The 20,677-nt window shown below is 37.6% G+C and overlaps 1 protein-coding gene and 1 long non-coding RNA gene across 7 annotated transcripts in view; one reads left to right on the top strand and one right to left on the bottom strand.

Annotated features, from left to right (window-relative positions):
- MDN1 (midasin AAA ATPase 1) overlaps positions 1-20,677 on the top strand; it is a 168,600-nt gene that overhangs the window by 46,123 nt on the left and 101,800 nt on the right. For all 3 annotated transcript variants that reach the window (XM_077903070.1, XM_077903067.1, XM_077903068.1), the window contains exons 16-26: positions 842-1,053; positions 8,702-8,805; positions 10,938-11,082; positions 11,991-12,087; positions 13,264-13,377; positions 15,636-15,783; positions 16,078-16,188; positions 17,910-18,061; positions 18,658-18,836; positions 19,853-20,061; positions 20,247-20,393. In XM_077903070.1, coding sequence (XP_077759196.1) covers positions 842-1,053; positions 8,702-8,805; positions 10,938-11,082; positions 11,991-12,087; positions 13,264-13,377; positions 15,636-15,783; positions 16,078-16,188; positions 17,910-18,061; positions 18,658-18,836; positions 19,853-20,061; positions 20,247-20,393 — 1,618 coding nt within the window. The remainder of the gene's footprint in view (positions 1-841; positions 1,054-8,701; positions 8,806-10,937; positions 11,083-11,990; positions 12,088-13,263; positions 13,378-15,635; positions 15,784-16,077; positions 16,189-17,909; positions 18,062-18,657; positions 18,837-19,852; positions 20,062-20,246; positions 20,394-20,677) is intronic.
- The window catches only part of LOC144317127 (uncharacterized), a 68,831-nt gene that overhangs the window by 30,887 nt on the left and 17,267 nt on the right, over positions 1-20,677 (bottom strand). The window contains exon 3 of one of the 4 annotated variants that reach the window (XR_013383028.1): positions 959-1,020. The exons of the other annotated variants lie outside the window; for them this stretch is intronic. This is a non-coding gene — a long non-coding RNA (uncharacterized LOC144317127). The remainder of the gene's footprint in view (positions 1-958; positions 1,021-20,677) is intronic. 4 annotated transcript variants of the gene reach the window in all.

Consider the following 20,677-nt stretch of genomic DNA (forward strand, 5'->3'; position numbering starts at 1 on the left):
TGCTGGGTCTGGAGCCTAATGCTTAAAATAAATAAATAAAATTTATATGAATTAATTTTCTAGCTCCTCAACCAGAGAATTGCTAAAGAATAAGAGAGAATCTAAATACTAAGTAATAAAATGTTGAGCTTTGGAGGGCCACAAACCTTTGCAATATCTAAGATTTTGTTGCTGCCCCCCCTCTCCCAGCTTCTGTCTCTTTAAGAGCAGTATATTCCCCCATCAATTGAGATGCTCTGAGCTGTGTTCACTTTGCTTAAGTTAATCAATTTCAGAGTTGTATTTTCTTCTAAAAATATCCTGAAAACTTTTTGGTTAATTTTTAAAAAATACATCATTAATGATGTTTATTTAAACATGTTAGTAAAATAAGTGACATGCCTCTTACTGCCCAACTAGGAATTTCCAATTTTTTTCATAATACTGTTTATCAAATACTAGTTTTTACCTTCAGTACAGACCCTTCAAACAGTGTGGAGAAAATAGATTATAATTTAATTAAACCTTTAACATGGGGCACCTGGCTGGCTCAATTGGTTAAGCAGCTAACTCTTGGTTTTTGGCTCAGGTCATGATTTCAGGGTCCTGGAATCGAGCCCCATGTTGGCCTTGATCAGCTGAGAGCCTGCCTGAGGATTCCTCCTCCACACCCCACCTTGGTCTCTCTCTCTCAAATAAATAAATCTTTATAAAAAAATAAAACTTTAACATAGATTTTAAAAGTATTTGGTATTATTTCCGATTTTGATTAAATTTGATTAAAATATCTATATTCTAAGACATGATTTCTAAATTCTCTTAGTCTCAGAAGTTTTGGAATTACATTTATCTTTTGTTTCAGTTACAAACCAGTGGACCATAAGCTTATTTGGCTGCCCTTACGGGAGGCATTTGAAGAACTCTTTGCCCAGACATTTTCTAAGAAGCAAAACTTTACGTTCTTGGGACATATTCAGACCTGTTACAGGCAGAAACGGTGGCAGGATCTCCTCAGACTAATGCAGCATGTGCACAAGTCGGCTGTCAACAAGGATGAAAAAGAGAGTGAAACTGGTAAGAATAGGACCCATATTACTAGTGGGAGGTCATGAGGCTGGGGTGTAATTAGCAGAATTGAAACCAGTGACCACAAGGCTAACGGGACTAATAAACGAGGCTGCAGTGTTTAAACATCCCTGACTCCTCTCCTCTGCAAGACAGATTTGAGGCTTATTGTTACATCTCATTTTGGCTGCCTTTTTTTTTTTTTTTTTTTTTTTTTTTAAGATTTTATTTTTAAGGAATCTATACGCAGTGTTTTCCTTTTTTTTTTTTTTTTTTTTTTTTTACGCAGTGTTTTCCATTAAACATCCCTGACTCCTCTCCCCTGCAAGGCAGATTTGAGGCTTATTGTTCCATCTCCTTATTTTGGCTGCCTTTTTTTTTTTTAAGATTTTATTTTTCAAGGAATCTATACCCAAAGTGGGGCTCAGACCTACAACCCTGAGATAAGCTGCTTTTTGGCTGCCTCCTTAAGTAAATCTCTTTCCTTGCTGCTTACTCAATTGGCTTTGCTGTGTATCAGACATAAACTTTGGTTTAGTTATGAATTTGGTGAGCCATCCATCCAGTAGCTTTTTGCCAGTGGTTCGTGGGCTGCCAGATGCTAAAAATCTGGTTACAAGTTCAAGCAGCTGCCTAGGCTCTTTGTCTTAGGGATTGTACCTGAAGCCCTACCCTGACTGGATGCTGCCAGCCCTCAGTGCTTAATTTAGCTGGTGTGGCAAGGAAATGGTTTTTGCTTTGGACAGATGTGTCTTAGTGAGCCTATTTCTTTCTCCCATTTGTCTTCACTTTCTTAGCCTCCTTTTCTTGCTGGATTAGGAAAAGGTTAACTAGGAAGCCATTTGGTTTGGTTGGTGAAGCCCTGATTCTAGGGAGTAACCAGTGCTTATAGAGGTATTCTGGGCTTAATTTGGTTTGTTGTTGCAGCTTTTGTTGTCATCTTTGGATAAAATCAGCCGCATTTTAATTGGAAAATGGGAAATGACAACTTGATTCCTGAATGTAGCCCTTTGGGCTATATTCTCCAAAATTGGGCAATGTGTAGTTAAGAACTTATGAAACAAAAAAGACTTCTTTTGCAACATTGCTTGGCCGTAATATTCATTAGACCTTGGATAAGAATGACCACTTAATGAATCCGTAAATTATAATACCATCTCACAATTGGATTTGTTCTGTAAGATTTTGTTTGCACCTTGTTTGTGTATTTGGATATGTGTTCATGTACGCTGTAAATATGAGATATTTTCTCCACCTCTGGATAGTGCTAAAATTAGCTTGTAAAGGAGCACTATTTCAGTTAAAGGTGAGTGTGTATAAGAATTGGGCATTCTAAAACTCAGAAACTAACCCAAGGTTTTCAAGTTCACATGATCTGAAAAAACATTGGGTACTAAAGATAATTTAAGTTTGTTGGTTTAATTAAAATAGACATATCTTTAGAATTTTCAGCATTTAAGTCAAATTTATTTAAGTCAAATAAATTGATATAATTTTTTTAATATATATAGCTTGGACGAATGACTTTGTCTTTTATAGTTTTCATGGGTAATCTAAACATAACTGTTAAGAACAAACATGTAAATAAGATTAAAAGGTTTATAGGTAAACTTTAAAGTCATTTTCAAAGTCCTTGGTAACCTAAAACTAAAGTTTTACTAAGTTAAATGATGAGTTAAGTAAAAAACACTAAATCTCTAGATCATTTCTAAATAAGATAAAACCTTAATTACTAAACATAGGTTTATATGCTTTTGGCCTCCTTTTACAGAGAAACTAAAGATATTTGAGTTTGTTAGTAAACATGTTTTGTGCCATTGCTGAGATAAGGCATATATTTCTAAAAATTCTTAAATGTCATAAATTCACCAGTCTAAGGAATGCTGCTGGTACAACAGACAGTTCACTATTAGTTACTACTTAGTTTTCACTAGAAACTTAAGGTTTCTAAGAGTTAAGAATTCTAATATATAGAATTAATGGAAATGATCAGAGAAAAAACTATGCAAGGAAAGTGAGACTGGTTATTTAGAAGGAAAATTGAAGACAAAAAGTGAATGTAAAGAGGAAAGTTGTAGGTTTGTGAGAAAGGAATCTTTGGAAAGGAATTTTGTGCTTGGTAGGCACTAAGATTAAGTTTATTAGGGAGTGATCAACACCTGGGGAAGAGAAGGGAGTAAGAAAGCAAGATTAGACAGAAGTTGAGCAGTGATACAATATCAACAGAAGCTTAGCTGATTCTCTGAGGAGTTTCAAATTTGGATTATCCTTCAGAACCATCCTTTTTTTTTTTTTTTTAAGATTTATTTATTCATTCATTCAGAGAGAGCAAAGAGAGAGGCAGAGACACAGGCGGAGGGAGAAGCAGGCTCCATGCAGGAAGCCCGATGTGGGACCCGATCCCGGGTCTCCAGGATCACACCCCAGGCTGCAGGCGGTGCTAAACCACTGCGCCACCGGGGCTGCCCCTTCAGAACCATCCTAAATTGGGGCAAAATTGGAACTGGACTTTTATAATAGTTACTGGATGTGACCACCTGGGAAGAGGGCATGCCCTTGGTAAGGCAGCTGTCTTTAGTCAAGGCCATCCCCAGTGGCATTTCAGAGTTGAGGACTGTTGGCAGCACCCCTGCAGCTGAGAGTCCTTCATTTCTGATGGAGATTCTGGTCAGCACATCACTACACCCACCACAAGAACTCAGATCCATGCTGTGCCCTGGGTATCCTTATCCTGATAAGTGTATGTCAGCATGGGAGATGACAGGAAAAAGGAAGGGACTCTATAAATTTTTAAAGAATTCATTTGTTGGAACGAGTAATCTTTAATATCAGAAGTATACCAGCATCAAATTGGAATTAGGTTTTCATGTTAAAATGACAGTTTCCTTAGGTTATTGGTCTAATAAGAAATTATTTATTATTTTTTTTTTTTAATTTTTTTTTTTTTAATTTATTTATGATAGTCACAGAGAGAGAGAGAGAGAGAGAGAGGCAGAGACATAGGAAGAGGAAGAAGCAGGCTCCATGCACCGGGAGCCCGATGTGGGATTCGATCCCGGGTCTCCAGGATCGCGCCCTGGGCCAAAGGCAGGCGCCAAACCGCTGCGCCACCCAGGGATCCCCTAATAAGAAATTATAAACAGGTTTTTATCTTTAATCTGCTTAGAAAAACAAATTTCTGTGTTTTGTCTTCATTAGATCCTTGATTACTTAAGAAAGTTGCATCTTCTCAGTATTAAAAGTCCTAAGTGTTGCTAACAATTCTGTAACCTTCTGTATTTGTATTCTGTAACCTTTAGAATCTCTTATTGCTGCCTTGGCTAAATAGGATACTAAGTTTTGTAATGATCTATAATCCTATTTTTGGCATATGCTTCAAAACTTTCTGACACTTCTGACAAATTTCCCAAAATTCAACTTCTAAATGAAGTCTTTTTTACTAATTAGGCTTGGTTGTTATGTCAGATTACATGGAAGCATTGTCAAAGAAAGGATGGTAAACCTTCTTAAGTTGTAAGATTAAAAAAAATATATTTTATTTATTCATGAGAGAGACCAAGAGAGAGAGAAAGAGAGAGAGAGGCAGAGACATAGGCAGAGGGAGAAGCAGGCTCCACACAGGAAACCCGATGTGGGACTCGATCCCGGGACTCAAGGATCACACCCTGGGCCGAAGGCAGGCGCTACACCACTGAGCCACCCAGGCGTCCCAGGTTATAAGATTTTAATATAACTTGGTACAGTGTCATTACTTGTAATTCTAATTATTAAAATGTTGTGTGCCCAGTAATAATTATATTTCCCTGTCAACTGTATTATAATGAACTCTGATCAGATCTTTAACCATGGCCATTTTTGAGCCTTTTGCCATTTATAGTTATTGTTGATGATCTTGCAAGTATGTTTCAGCTTAAAGGCAATTCGTAGAAAGGACTTTTGACAAATAAGGCTTTTTGATACCTTTAAGATGATAAAACTGAACAAGGTAAAAATTTCTGGAACTAATGAAAGAACTAGATTCAAGCAGAATAACATGGGACTAAAAGAACTGAGAAAAATGATTATATATTTTTTATGACTTTTGTTTGAAGTATTTCTGGTTCTCTAATATTTGCTCTTACAGATTTAAGGGAACTTTTTCTCTTCAGCTATGACTCACAGGAATTTAATATAATGTTCCTTTGTAAACAAATATGAAACATTTATTTTTTTCCTCCAGAATTCAGAAATTCTCTGAAAATTCTTATATTTTCGTGGCATGTATTATAATTATTAGCATAAGATCTCTAAGAATCTGTTCTCCGTGTAATAGGATGCCACTGGAAACATTGGTTATATTACCAAGGCTTTGACTGGAATGTCATATTTGAGGGTGAAATGCATAGACTCAAATGTGACCAGACAGCATTAAAGAAGTAGGTTGACTTTATGGAGCCAATAAAGCCCCTTGGAAATAGCAGCTTGATACCTTGCTTACAGATACCTTGCTTACAAAGCATCTTTACCTGGTCTAACTTTGAGAGCCCACCTGCAGGACAGTCTCCTGAGCTGACAACTTGTTTAACAGAACTGACCTATTTTCAAGACTAAGATTGGTTTGTGAGATATGGAGCAAATTTCTTACCTAAGGTCCAGAACAATTAAACTCAATCTAACAAGAAACAATGTTGGATTGTGATTTTTTCTTTTTTTCTTTTTTTAAAAGATTTTATTTATTTATTTATGAAAGACAGAGAGAGAGAGAGAGAGAGAGGCAGAGACACAGGCAGAGGGAGAAGCAGGCTCCATGCACCGGGAGCCCGACGTGGGATTCGATCCCGGGTCTCCAGGATCGCGCCCTGGGCCAAAGGCAGGCGGCGCCAAACCACTGCGCCACCCAGGGATCCCGATTGTGATATTTTTCTAAAAAAAAAAATCTGTCAAAAGGGAAGAATGTTAATTTGTAACCATATACAAGGAAGTTCACGTATATATACTGTGGTAACATCAATAAAGCTGAAGCCCTTTTCACCAGTACATACTCATGGAGCTAGTTGGAAAGAAAGGGGTCTTTTTTTTTTTTTTTTTTCTTTCTTTCTTTTTTGGTAAGACTTCATTTATTTGACATAGAGCTCAAGCAGGGTGGGGTGGCAGAGGGAGAGGGAGATCCTTGGGGCTTGATCCTAGCACCCTGGGATCATGACTTCAGCTGAAGGCAGAGGCTTAACCAGGTGCCCCCGGAAAGGGGACTTTTGACTTTTGAGAAAGAAAGACAAAAAAAACATAAGAGCCAGGATCACCCAAACCTTGGATGGTGGCACACCTTGAGTATCGATTTCACCCACTATCTTTGGAACGAAAATTTTGCTAACTATTCTTGTGAGCTCTGACAGATTTTTTTTTAAATAAGATTTATGTATTTTTAGAAAGCAAGCAAGTGAGCATGGGGAGAGGGGCAGAGGAGAAGAGAGTCTTAATCAGACACCCTGCTGAGCGCAGGTCCTGACTTGTGGCTTGATCTCAACCCTGAGATCATGACCTGAGCTAAAACCAAGAGTAGGCCATATAACTGACTGAGCCACCCTCGTGCCCCACCCCAATATATCTTAAGATGTTTTTTTTAAGAGACAGACTAACAGAGGAGTGTTATTACTTGGGGTTACTGATTTGCTATATACTTTACAGCAGACTAACAGAGGAGTGTTATTACTTGGGGTTACTGATTTGCTATATACTTTACAGCAGGTTGAATCCACAAGCAATAAATGCTGGACAACAGGTGATGGTGTTTGTACATCCTTAAAGTGCCACTGTAAGAAGAGCTGTGTCTTTTTTTTTTTTTTTTAAGAGCTGTGTCTCTAATAGAAAAACAGTGGCCAGATTTCCTGCTTTTACCTACACAAGGGTCTGAATATGGACATGCAGAAAAATGACCAGGGGGTATACACAGATGGTGGCCACTGATGCTGATAGAACCCATCTGGTCAGAGTAGGAGGTGCTATGACAGCACTCGATGACCCACCTGTTGTACAGTATAAGAATGTTTTTCTCCACAGTTAAATATTTCTTGCATTCACCTTTTACTAGTGTCATTCGTGTCACAAGGCAACCCCTACTGTGAACTAATGCTATTTGGCTTTGAGGAAAAACCAATTTATATCCAAGACTTAGATCAGGTGGCTGGGTTTTAAAGGAATGAGGAGATTCAATAGAATTCAGTGAATTGTGTTTAACACTATTTCCAACACAAGCAACAAATTCAGCAAACTTCTAGAGCTTCCGGGCATCGCTGTGAAAGAATTGACTGGTGATAATGCGGTTGTCAGCCACACCAGAAAAATGAGATTTAGTGACAAGAAAGAGTGTTGGGGATACAGCTCTTTCCCAAGTTGTAAAGCTCCTTATTCTTGATGAAGGTTAGTTGCTGCATGGAGGTAAAGGACTTGAGCTGCTTCTGGTAGCTTGTATGGTTGCTGGATATGTCAGCTTTGATGTTGCTTGAAAGCAACCAAAGAAGAAACTACTGTTTAGTCAAGCAGAATGTACATGTTAAGCCAAGTGCTAGGGAATATTTCCAAGAAAGCACAAAGTTGTTTGATTCCTCAAACCCCGAAACTGCACCCTGTTTCTGTAGGAAGTAGTTAGAACTGTTATCCCAATTTACTCAAGAGTGAATCATGTTCAAAAGACAGTGGGGGGATCCCTGGGTGGTGCAGCGGTTTGGCGCCTCCCTTTGGCCCAGGGCGCGATCCTGGAGACCCGGGATCGAATCCCACGTCGGGCTCCCGGTGCATGGAGCCTGCTTCTCCCTCTGCTTGTGTCTCTGCCTCTCTCTCTCTCTCTCTCTGTGTGACTATCATAAATAAATAAAAAATTAAAAAAAAAAAACAGTGGGGATTGAAACTGGTAACAAAGGGTTAGTGGGACCAATAATAAGTGCAGATGTAGACTAAAACCACAGATGCAACTTTTTACCCAGACCTGTTTTCACTTGCCTTTAAATTTTCCTATCTTTCTTGGGGAAGGGTGGATTGAGGCTTCTATTCAGAGTCTCCTCATTGGGCTGACTCTTAAGTAAATTCTTGCTGCACACTTGGTGTCTTTGTGATTGGCTTCCCTGCACATCAGGCAGACAAATTTGGGTTCCCTTACAGAATTAGGAGGAGTTTGGGGAAGAATGAAGCAGTAGAAATTGGAGCTTTGTAGGACTTAAGGGAGATGACTAATTCTGAAGTATTGCTGCTTCTGTGATTCTAGTCATGATTTCCATAAAAACATGATTGTTAATGTTGATGTACAAGTACCACTTATTGGTCAATAATTCCTCTTTCCTTAGAAAATAAATTATACCCAAAAAGCTGAATTCTACAGCCAAAGGGTTTTTGGTAGTTTAGTTATCTTCTCTGTGTTTCCTCGTTCATAAAATGGGAATAAGGGTATCTACTTGGAAGCTCTTATGAGGGGTGAAAGAATTAACTAACGAACATATGCATATAAGTGAACTAGTTACTATTGTGGCTGAAACATAACATTATATATAAGTATTTGAACTTATTTTTTTATACTTCTAAGATGTTTGATTTTTATGTGAGTTTTGTTTTTTTTTGTGTGTGTGTTTAAGTTCTATGTTTTACAACCTGAAGTGTATGTTAAATTCTTGTCCTTATTCTTTTCTAGGGTTACTCCTAAAAGAGAAATGGGAAGCATTTGGTCTTAGACTCAACCATGCTCAACAACAGATGAAAATGACTGAAAATGCCCTATTGTTTGCATTTGTAGAGGTATTTTGGTTCAGTTATTTAGGTTAAAGGAATGTTGATTTGATAGAAAATTCAGGTTTAGGCAGGCTACTATTTTGTATTATCTTTATGTTGATATTTTTAGTGCTTGGTGTTTAAGACTTAATAAACACTAATGAATAATACTTCAGGGGGAGATTTTTGAAAAATATCCTTTATGGAAATTATAAGGTCTTGATGAGCACCATTATTCTTAAAGTTGGAGTTGAGGACAACTAGTGGACTCTATTTCATGGTGAGGGGGAAGGAGGAGTAGATTTGGATCTATTCACTTTAGGCCTCACTCTCAGTGAATGGGTAGTCCTGCTGTTTTCTGCCTATCACCCTGTGGGAAGGACCAACCTAAAAAATTTTCATAGCTTAAGATTTTTATTTATTTTTATTTTTTTAAAGATTTTATTTATTTATTCATGAGAGACACACAGAGAGAGGCAGAGACACAGGCAGAGGGAGAAGCAGGGAGCCTGATGTGGGACTTGATCCTGGGACCACAGGATCATGCCCTGGGCCAAAGGCAGGTGCTAAACCGCTGAGCCATGCAGGGATCCCCAGCTTAAGATTTTTAAATTCTTATTTTAAAAAATTGTTTCTGCCTTCTGAGCTTTGAACTTGCCCTTTCCCCTTTTCCCTCTCCCCCATGTGTCTGACCCTGTCTTACCCATTTCGAATTCAAGTGGTGCAGCACCTCCGAAGTGTCAATGCACACACCTGCTGTTGCTTTTGATTCTGGAAGGCATGTAGTTTCAACTTGTAACAAAATATTTGTAGTCTTCAATAAACTGTGGTATTTCTTTAATAATAATAATAATAATAATAATAATAATAATAACAAATTGTTTCTGTGACATATTTTAGACCACACCTTAAAAGGAGGTGGGACTCTTGTTTGAGATAGTGTTTTGGTGAGAGAGATTACTCAATCATGTCCCATCAATATGGGAAATTTGGTCATCAGAGCTTAATCTTAATAGGAATATTTTTTTAAATAACCAATTAGGATGTCAAGTGCTCTCAAAATAGGGTTTATATCTATTTCATGACTTGGCATTACACTGGAGTTCAATACACTTGTCCTGTTTTAATGTTTTCAATTTATAGAAGATTCTGTTAGGATCATTGTGAAAACAAAAGTTAAAGCCATTTAATAATAAAACAGTTTCTGGTGTTGTATCAATAGTGGATTTTAAGATTTGTATTTCAGTTCTCTTGGAAACAGAACTTGAAGAGATAAACCAATGAAGAAGAGGAAAGATTTCTTTTGATATTCTTTAGCAAATGTATAAGGCTATGTATTACAACCACTGCACTCTTTTGACTTAGTCATTCGTCTCATCTTTGCATACTCATCAACTGATCCTACATTTATTTTTAGTGGTTTTTTTTTTTTTAATTTTTATTTATTTATGATAGTCACAGAGAGAGAGAGAGAGGCAGAGACACAGGCAGAGGGAGAAGCAGGCTCCATGCACCGGGAGCCCGATGTGGGATTCGATCCCGGGTCTCCAGGATCGCGCCCTGGGCCAAAGGCAGGCGCCAAACCCCTGCACCACCCAGGGATCCCTATTTTTAGTGGTTTTAATAACCATTTGGATACTTCTAAACATCTAAACACATTATAGATTATTAGTTACCTGACTATCCATCTACTGAGATAATTTAGTTTGTTGCGTGTCTCTGTTAGGTTCAAACATACTCCCTTGACCCTTCTGGACATTTAAAAATGGTAACTCGGGATCACTGGGTGGCGCAGCGGTTTGGCGCCTGCCTTTGGCCCAGGGCGCGATCCTGGAGACCTGGGATCGAATCCCACGTCGGGCTCCCGGGGCATGGAGCCTGCTTTTCCCTCTGCCTGTGTCTCTGCCTCTCTCTCTCTCTCTCCTCTGTGTGTGTGTGTGTGTGTGTGTGTGACTATCATAAATAAACAAAAAAATAAATAAAAATAAAAATGGTAACTTGACCTTAGCTCTTGAAATCACCTGGCAGCCATTCGGCATTTAGGGTGAAAGTTCATTAAGTACAAGAGGTTTGCCCTTGTTTCTAACCCTGCTTACATAACTGCTCTTGGTGAGAGTATCTTTTTTGCAGTGGATTTTTAACACTTTATCTTCTTTTAGGGTACACTAGCTCAAGCCGTAAAGAAAGGAGAGTGGATCTTGTTGGATGAGATTAATCTGGCTGCTCCAGAAACATTAGAATGTCTCAGTGGTTTACTTGAAGGTTCTTCTGGCTCCCTAGTGTTGCTGGATCGAGGAGACACAGGTAGTACTTGATCTCATTGAGGTTTGACTTGATGCCAGGTCTTTGACCTCTTTAGAGTAAGATTCTTTTGGTTAGGTGGATTACATAGGTCTCCCAGTGTTCATTCCATAGTACTAATTTTCTGCCAAGTTAGGAGGCATGGGGAATGCAAAGAATAAGAATTTAAAAATTTTTTAAAAATTATTTGTTCATGGGGATCCCTGGGTGGCTCAGAGGTTTGGTGCCTGCCTTTGGCCCAGGATACGATTCTGGAGTCTGGGGATCGAGTCCCACGTCGGGCTCCCGGCATGGAGCCTGCTTCTCCCTCCTCCTGTGTCTCTGCCTCTCTCTCTCTCTCCCTTTCTCTCTCTCTCCCTCTCTATCTATCATGAATAAATAAATAAATAAATCTTTAAAAAAATTATTTATTCATGAGAGAAAAAGAGAGGTAGAGGCATAGGGAAAGGTAGAGGCAGGCTACTCACAGAACAGGGAGCCCGATGTGGGACTTGATTCCAGGACCCTGGGATTATGACCCAAGCCAAAAGGAGACACTTAACCAACTGAGCCACCCAGGTGCCCAAGAATAAGAATTTGTTACTTGGTAGTATATACTGAATTGTATATATTTGAATAGGTGATATACATATAGGTGAATAGGTGATAAAACATAAGTGGTAATGAACAACCATACCTTAAAAGATGGTGGAAGGGGAGCATAAGATTAAGTTGTTACATATGTCTGGAAATTGGTTTCAGTGGGATTTCAGAAAAAGGAAGGATGGTTTGCACAGCCAGCACCATTCTTGCTAAGTCTGAGGCAGGGCTTCCTGGCCTGAGGTTCTGTGAACTTAGATAGTCTTCCCCGGGGCACCTGTGGCTGATCACTTGATGTTACCAGTTGAGAACTTATGGTTTTCTCTTACCAGAACCCCTGGTTCGTCATCCTGACTTCCGTTTATTTGCTTGTATGAACCCAGCAACAGACGTGGGCAAAAGAAATCTCCCACCAGGAATAAGAAACAGGTGAGGGGACATGGCCTGGTTCCTGGGGATTTTTAAAAAAATTCTCTTTATTGGTTGATAATAATAACATAACCAGTCCTCATAATAGTGCTTGAAATTTCTTGATCTCTGCTAAGAGGAATTCTTCTTTGTCATATTCTTCTACTTTCTTTAGGTGATAGGAATATGGAGGACCCCAGAACACTGGAGAATTTTTTCAGTTGGGTTGTTTGTATGACACGTAATGGCTCATGGATATCGTTGAAAATAAAAATTTTTCTTCATTCAATTAACCTTATAGCTATTAGGAAAACCTTTACATACTGATAAAACAGTATAATATATAACAGTATAAGTACATTTTAGGAACTGAATGAATCCTCTTGGATGAGGCCAGTGATTTGTAAAAGGCCTTTTAAGTTTCAGTGTTCAGTAAACACTGACTGACACTAACATGGTACTTAGTTGTTTGGTGTTTTATGTATATAGCATTTGGAAAAAGTTAAATGATCTTATTTTTGTTGGTGACCTTTTGTTGAATTTTGAGTATTAAAATAGTGTTAAAATTTTATTAGATTCCTCTCATTATAAGAGTAATAAAACCTTCTTAGGAAAATTTTATAAACTATAAACATTATATCTTCCTTTGCTCCAGTGACTTTATTTTTGAATGTGTGGGTGCTTTTTGTTGTTGCTGCTGGATGTATTTTTTATTACATGTAGCTATAACACCTCTGAAAATAAGGGATAAATGTCTTATTTTTTATAATTATTTCTTACAAAGAGTATTGCGTAGAAATAATAAATTTTTGGTAACAATTATGTTATCTTATTTCACTATGGTCAGTTTATAGCTAGATGAAAGACTTTCATATTTTATACCATAAGCAATTAAAATGAGTTTACATAACTTTGTGTTTTGTATTTTTTTTTTAAGATTTTATTTATTTATTTGAGAGAGAACAAACTGTGGGAAGGAGTAGCAAAGGGAGAGGGAAAAACAAAAAAACAGGCTTCCCAGTGAGCAAGGAGCCCCCCAAGGGGCTTGACCTGGGATCATGACCAGAGCCAAAGGCAGATGCTGGCTCACTGACTGAGCCACCCAGCCACCCTTTGTGTTTTGTATTTTTTAATTGTCAGAATAGTTGTATTAACTTCCTAAAAAGTGGTTATTATGTAATAATAATTGTTTTATAGGTTCACAGAACTTTATGTAGAAGAATTGGAAAGTAAAGAAGATTTACAAATTCTTATTGTGGATTATCTGAAAGGACTGAGTGTAAATAAGACCACAGTGCAAGGAATCATCAGGTAGGTTCCCTGTGTGCCTCATCCGCAAATACTATTTATTTTATTTTATGTTTGTTTGTTTATTTATTTATTTATTTAATGCTTCTTATTAGAGAAGGATTATCATTAAGGTTTCTATTTTAAAGTTGGAACTTTAAGAATTCCCATGGATCTTCCTAATGAAGCCACATCGAAAGCTTAGTAATTACCACTTAACGAGAGTATGTAAACAATTAGACAGTGTTCTTCTAATTAGTTTTTTTTTTTTAATTTATTTATTTATGATAGTCACAGAGAGAGAGAGAGAAAGAGGCAGATCACAGGCAGAGGGAGAAGCAGGCTCCATGCACCGGGAGCCCGATGTGGGATTCGATCCCAGGTCTCCAGGATCGCGCCCTGGGCCAAAGGCAGGCGCCAAACCACTGCGCCACCCAGGGATCCCTCCTAATTAGTTTTGTATTCATAGCTAGGAGTTTGCATCTCTGGAAGGTGTAAAAGGCTTGCTTGTATTTTGATCTGTCTTGATGAAATCTTATTTTTGCAGGTTGCATGCTAGTTATGTGGGATGCAGGGAGAAAAAGGTTGATACAATGAATGATTCAGATTTAAAATTAACTGAGGCATAGCGGAATAAAGTAAGGACTGGCCATGTGGCTTGGTGCTTTCTTGAGCCTTTTTTTTTTCTGTTTCTGTTTTTGTTTTTGTTTTTATGCCATGTGGAAAGGGTACAGTCTCTTATATTAGACAGCCTGAATCCTAGTACAGGCTCTGTCAAAAACGAATTCTATCATTCTGGGCACATTACTTAGTAATTTAAATTTTGTCTGTGTCATCTAGAAAGAACATTACATTATGTAAAGTTTTTGAAATAGGATATTAATGTTTTACTTTGCTTTTTGTGATTTGTTCCCTTTTTTTTTTGTACAAATAATTATTGAGTTGCCCAGGTACTAGAGATATAGCTATAAATATCTGAATATTTAATATTAATAATAGCTATATCTGAATCCTGATTCTCCTTATTTTAGGTTATGGTAAGTGAAGAAAAATAACACATAAAGTAAAATGGGGATTAGAAAATACAGGCTTGGGGCCCTATTTTAAATAGGATAGTTAAGAAGGCATTTGTGAAAATGCTTTGGAGTGGTTTACCAATACCACATTCTAAAATTGGAACACATTTTGTTAGCCAAGATTATTTGGACAAAAGTATAAATACGTGTGATTAAAATTCAAAAGCGAGATAAAACAGATTAGTAAAGCAGAGGCTCTTGTAAGATGCTGAAAGTATAAGTAGTAAGTGTTCCATTTGTAATAACCCACTTCTGGAATGTAGATTCTTTCTATAAGAGAAAGAATATATAGCTAGATTGCAGAGATAAGCCAAATCTCATTTGGATTTCATCTGTGACATGCATTTGGTTACTCTTGATCTTGTATAGCTGATCATGAATTTCATGAAATTTTAAATTCCTCGCATTTCATGTTTTATTCTGAAACTCCTAACATCTTGTCATCTTTTAGACTTCTAAAGTGTGTGATAATGATAACAGTAACAGTCATATTTTCATGCTTTTTAACGTTTTGTCATTGTTGATTATGGCTGTACCTATGACCTTTCAATACACCGTGATTTTTCCTGTGTGCTTCTTCTCCATTACTATTATAGATTACATAGGCACTTTATTTCCCCATTGTATTAGAGTGTATTAGGAACACTGTGTTTGAACTCTGTATATTCTCTCTCTCTCTCTAAGGTTTATTTATGTGCTCGCTTCTGCAATACATATACTAAGATTTATTTATATTTAAAGAGAGAGTAAGGGGGGGGGAAGGGACAGGTCAAGCCCACTCCCCTGTGAGCACAGAGCCCAACATGGGGCTTGATCTCACAACCCTGTGATCATGACCTGAGCCGAAAGTAAGAGTCGAATGCTTAAATGGCTAATCTACCCAAGTGCCTCTGAACTCTGGATATTTTTACTAAGGACTTCTCCTGTCTTGCCATCTTTTTGTTAAGAACATCACCTCTCTCCTCTTTTTACCCAAAAGGAAATTGATAGATCCTTCTTTTGAAAAAGTCTTTGACTGTGTGAGAAATAGATTTAAAAGTGAATGTCTGAGAGGTTTTGATGAATGCTCTAGGAAACTGTATGTAAGCTTAACTATCTAATTCTATAAAAGTGGCTTTTGGGCCTTGTGTAGAAAATCAAAGTAACGGCAAAATGGTGAATGCTTATGAGTTAATAAAGTCATCTGAACTTTGTCCTTTTTTGTAGCTTGTACACAGCTCTCCGGAAAGACTCTGGGACAAAATTGGTGGATGGAACTGGCCATAGACCTCATTACAGCCTTCGGACCCTTTGCAGGGCTCTGCGATTTGCAGCTTCCAATCCGTGTGGCAACATCCAGCGCTCGCTCTATGAGGTCTTCCTAAAGTCTCTGCTTGGATGGGAGTTTGGTGGATGGGTTCATCATTGAAAGGGAGGGAGTGGTGATGCATATGCTGGGTCTGCCTGTGCATGTGTGTTCCATTTAGTCAGATCAGCCCAGAACATACCAGAGTGACCCTGTCCTTATTCTACTATAATATCACATTTAAAAGTTGTTCTGGGAACCAGCACCACCCAAGAGGTTGAATTTTTTTCTTGAAATAAGTTGGCCTGTAATTGCAGAAGGGTGTAATCAGTTTTATGCATATTTGGTTTTTTTTTTTTCTAGGGCTTTTGTTTGGGTTTCTTAACACAGCTTGACAGGGCATCACACCCAATAGTTCAGAAGCTCATTTGTCAACACATTGTCTCTGGCAATGTAAAAAGTCTGCTGAAGCAGGTATGTTGTTTGTTTTTTTTGACTTCTTTAACATAAATAAAAGGCTGAATTATCAAAATTTTGGTGTTCTGTTTTTTTAAACTTGTTTCTAATTATAAAAGTAATCAGTTTGTTCCAAAAAATTAAGTTGTGTCTTAGATGGTGAAAATTCCTAGTAATCCTTCTACTCTTTAGATTTAAACCATATACCTTTCCACCTAAATTATATTTGTATTTTTTTATATATATTTAAATTTTGACAGTGTATGTATAGATTTATCAAGGCAAATTCCTTCTTGTTTTTTATTTTAATTCCAGTATATTTAATATACAGTATTACATTAGTTTCAGGTATATAATATAGTGATTCAACAAATCTTTATGTATGTTACTCGTTGCTGAAGCTAAGTGTACTCTTAATTCCCTTCACTTGTTTCACCATCTCCCCCTTCTTCCCTCCCCTCCCCTTGGGTAAACCATCAATTTGTTCTCTCTTGTTAAGAGTCTTTTTTTTGGGTTGTCTTTTTTGTTTGTTTGTTTCTTAGATTGTACCTATATGTGAAATCATATGGTATTTGTCTTTTCCTGACTTCACTCAGTAAGGGCAAATTCTAATGTATGTATCTAATATAAATGACTTAAAAGGAATCATCGCATAATACTGTTCTGTGGCTTCCTTTCTTAGCCTAACCATATCCTGGATATATTTTTGTGTCTGTACCACAGATCACTATGACATGGTTTCTAATGGTTGCATAGTAATTTGTTGCTTACACCATAGTTTGTGTACACATTTCCCATCTGATTGATAGTTGGACTTTTTTTTTTTTTTTTCTTATTAAACACAGCAACCATTTCAGTTTGAGGAGGAGATTCTAGAATAACATGGGAGTGAAACATGCTGAGAAAGTAGTTTATCAACTAACTGGCTTGTTTTTATGTTGATTCCTTGCTCTTAAGGAAGAAAGAACCTTATTAGGGACTTAGGATTACTTTGGATTCAGTATTTTTTCCTTTCTAAAATTTATACAAGTAACACATGAATATGTACTTTTGGTAAACCATAAAAACATTGAAAAAAAAAGTTAAGCTTCGTTTGATTATTATTCTAATACCACTCACTGTCCTTATCTTTTTTTTTTTATGTGTTCCTCATGGTTACCCCTGATGGAGGCCTAAGGATCCTTTTTTTCCCCCACTGCTTCTGAGTTCAGTTGAGGAGCTCTTAAAGAAGTGCCTGGAATGGTAGTAGCTTCAAATTAGGGAACTAAATGTTTTAGAAGAGCATTTTTTCATAGCTACAAATCTGACCACTTTTGACTATTTTTGATGTATGAAAATGACAGTTTTGTTATAAATCAGTGTAATAATGCAAAAGCCCATTCCCTCAGTTCAGAACTGGTCTTGTTTTTAGGAATTTAGTTCATTTGAAGTACATGTTTTTGACAAATATTTCATCAGACTGAGAGTGAAAATTTTGGTAGGTGAGAGAAAAGAACTGAATCAGAAACTATCCAATTCAAGTTCTTTCCTCACTACAACTCACCTGGATTTAAAAACCAATACATGTCATCATTTTGTTCTCATTCCTCAAAGTACTTTTCATATTTCACCCATGGCTTTTAATGTTGAAAGCATCCAGAACAGGGCAGCATTCTTGGTGACAGTGGTTTTTCCTACCTTACGCCCCTCTCTGAAAGAATAGGACTGTGGGTTATTTCTCTAACTTCTGTGACTTTCAGCCTATTCCAGAACCAAAAGGAGGACGACTTATCCAGGTTGAAGGATATTGGATTTCAGTGGGAGACAAGGAGCCTACAATAGATGAGACCTACATTCTTACATCTTCTGTTAAGCTGAACCTGAGAGACATTGTCCGAGTGGTTTCTGCGGGGTGTGTGGACCTTTTCTCTTGCTGCTCTGAAGTTTTACCAGCATAGGCATTGATGACATTCTAGTCTTACTTCCTTAATTTTCTTTTATTTTTATTATTATTTTTTTTTTACTTTTTTTTTTTTACTTCCTTAATTTTCGAAGTTCTTTATTGTTGTTTATTGGCTAAGTGAGTAATTCCTTCTAAAATCAGTATTGTCACTTTTCTCCTGGCACAAAGCATTGTTTCTAATAATTGCACCTTTTGGTGGAAGCAATACAGATGCAGATTATTTTGGCCATCATTATGCTTATTTTCCAGTATTTTGCTGATGACTACTTATCATCCATTATTTAAATGAATAACAGCTAGTCCCATTCACCATTTCTCACAAGTACTACAAGCAAGGTTGAGATTGCTTTCCTCAGTATTTTCCGAGGAACCCTTTTTACATAGAAACTTCTTAGGGCTTAAGAAACATTCCATTAGTGGCATATAGGTATATGAAAATGTTTTTTTATGGTGATAAATTCCTTTTTAATACTACTTGAATTAATTCTGGTTTTTGTCTTTTTTTTCCCCCCCCTTAAATTGCTTTATTGGCTGGTCTTTTAAAGAACCTATCCAGTGTTGATTCAGGGAGAGACGTCAGTTGGTAAAACAAGCCTTATCCGGTGGCTGGCTGCAGCTACTGGTAACCACTGTGTGCGTATTAACAATCATGAACACACGGATATTCAGGAGTACATTGGTTGTTATACGTCTGACTCTTCAGGGAAGCTTGTGTTTAAAGAAGGTAGGGCTGTTATTTCATTCCATGGGTATAGGCATTCATTCTTTTAAGCACATTTCCCCATGTAAATTTCATCCCTTCCAGTTGAGGCACATGGACCTTTGCCATAAGAGCTGGTTTTTCTCTCTCTCTGATCTCCCTGGTTAAGGGAAGATGGTTATGGATCCAGCTTCCTTTGGGCCCCACTCATCTTGTCAGCTGTATAGGGGACTAGCACCAAGTTCTGTAGGTGCAATTGAACTGCAACTTAATCTCCTAGAGACTCAGAAGAATGAGATGAGCTTTGAACAGACGGAAGCTTAGAATAGAAATGAGAATGTGGTGATTTATTTATTTAAATATTTTATTTATTTATTTATTTGACACAGAGAAAGCATTAGCAGGGGAGGGACAGAGGAAGAGGGAGAAGCAGGCTCCCCACTGAAAGGGAGCCCAACATGGGGCTCAATCTCAGGACCCCCAGATCATGACCTGAGCTGAAGGCAGATGCTTAATGACTGAGCCAGGTGCCCCAAGAATGTGGTGATTGATTGATTGATTATTTTATGTTATTTAAAGATTTTATTTATTTATTCATGAGAAACACGGCGGGTAGGGGTGGTGGTGGGCAGAGACACAGGCAGAGAAAGAAGCAGGCTCCATGCAGGAAGCTGGATGTGGGACTCGATCCCCGGACTCCAGAATCATGCCTTGAGCCAAAGGTGGCGCTAAACTGCTGAGCCACCCAGGCTGCCCGAATGTGGTGATTTAAATGAAATTTGACTGCAGGGGGAAAAATTGGAAATATATTTATCAGCCTTAGCTCCCCTTCTGTGTGACATAAAACGATTACTTTAATTGAAAATTGTGCTTCCTTGATTATGGCATCACAGATTATTTTTGGGCATGACTAGCTGCTGCAGGGAGTAATTTGTTTTGAAATGTAATGGTCTATGGTTGATTTATATAGCATTTTTAAACATATTTTAAAACTTTGGACTAATTTATGCTCTAATCCTCAGTGTTTGTTTTTTCCTAAGGTGTTCTTATTGATGCTATGAGAAAGGGCTACTGGATTATTTTAGATGAATTAAATTTGGCTCCTACTGATGTGTTAGAAGCACTGAACAGATTGCTAGATGATAATCGTGAATTGCTCATCACAGAAACACAAGAAGTTGTTAAAGCTCACCCTCGGTTCATGCTTTTTGCTACCCAGAATCCCCCAGGACTTTATGGAGGCAGAAAGGTGTGTAGCATTTCATTTGTCCATTTGTTACCTGGTCAAGTAATAGATCTTTCTTGGGTTAGACTGAGATGTTTTTATTTCTTTTGAAGGGTTTTTCTTTTTGTGGTGAAAAGGAGAGCCTCCGTTTTGGAAACTAGATAAGAAGGCTTTCTTCATCATGTTTTTTTTTCCTGTGTGTTTCCCAGGTGCTTTCTAGAGCCTTCAGGAATCGGTTTGTGGAATTGCATTTCGATGAATTGCCTAGTTCTGAGTTGGAAACAATCTTGCATAAGCGCTGTAGTTTGCCACCCTCCTATTGTAGCAAGTTGGTTAAAGTCATGCTGGACCTTCAGGTATTTCATCTTTCTCTCATTTAGTTTCAAATGGAATGTACTGATTAGATTTGGCGAGTAAATTTAAAATTTGATGGCTTTCTCCAGTAACCACAGCAGTCCATCCATTTTTTTTTCACAGAGTAAGGATACTATCTTTAAAATGCACTCCATGATACCCATTTTTTGGTTTTGTAAATCAACAATTTGATATGTTACAGTTTTTCTCATTATTATGGTAATATTTCCCTCCTTGTGGATAATGTTGGAACATTTTGTTTAGATTGGAATTTGGCATTGACAAG

Source organism: Canis aureus, chromosome 7, assembly GCF_053574225.1.
Source record: "Canis aureus isolate CA01 chromosome 7, VMU_Caureus_v.1.0, whole genome shotgun sequence".
NCBI classification, from domain to species: domain Eukaryota; kingdom Metazoa; phylum Chordata; class Mammalia; order Carnivora; family Canidae; genus Canis; species Canis aureus.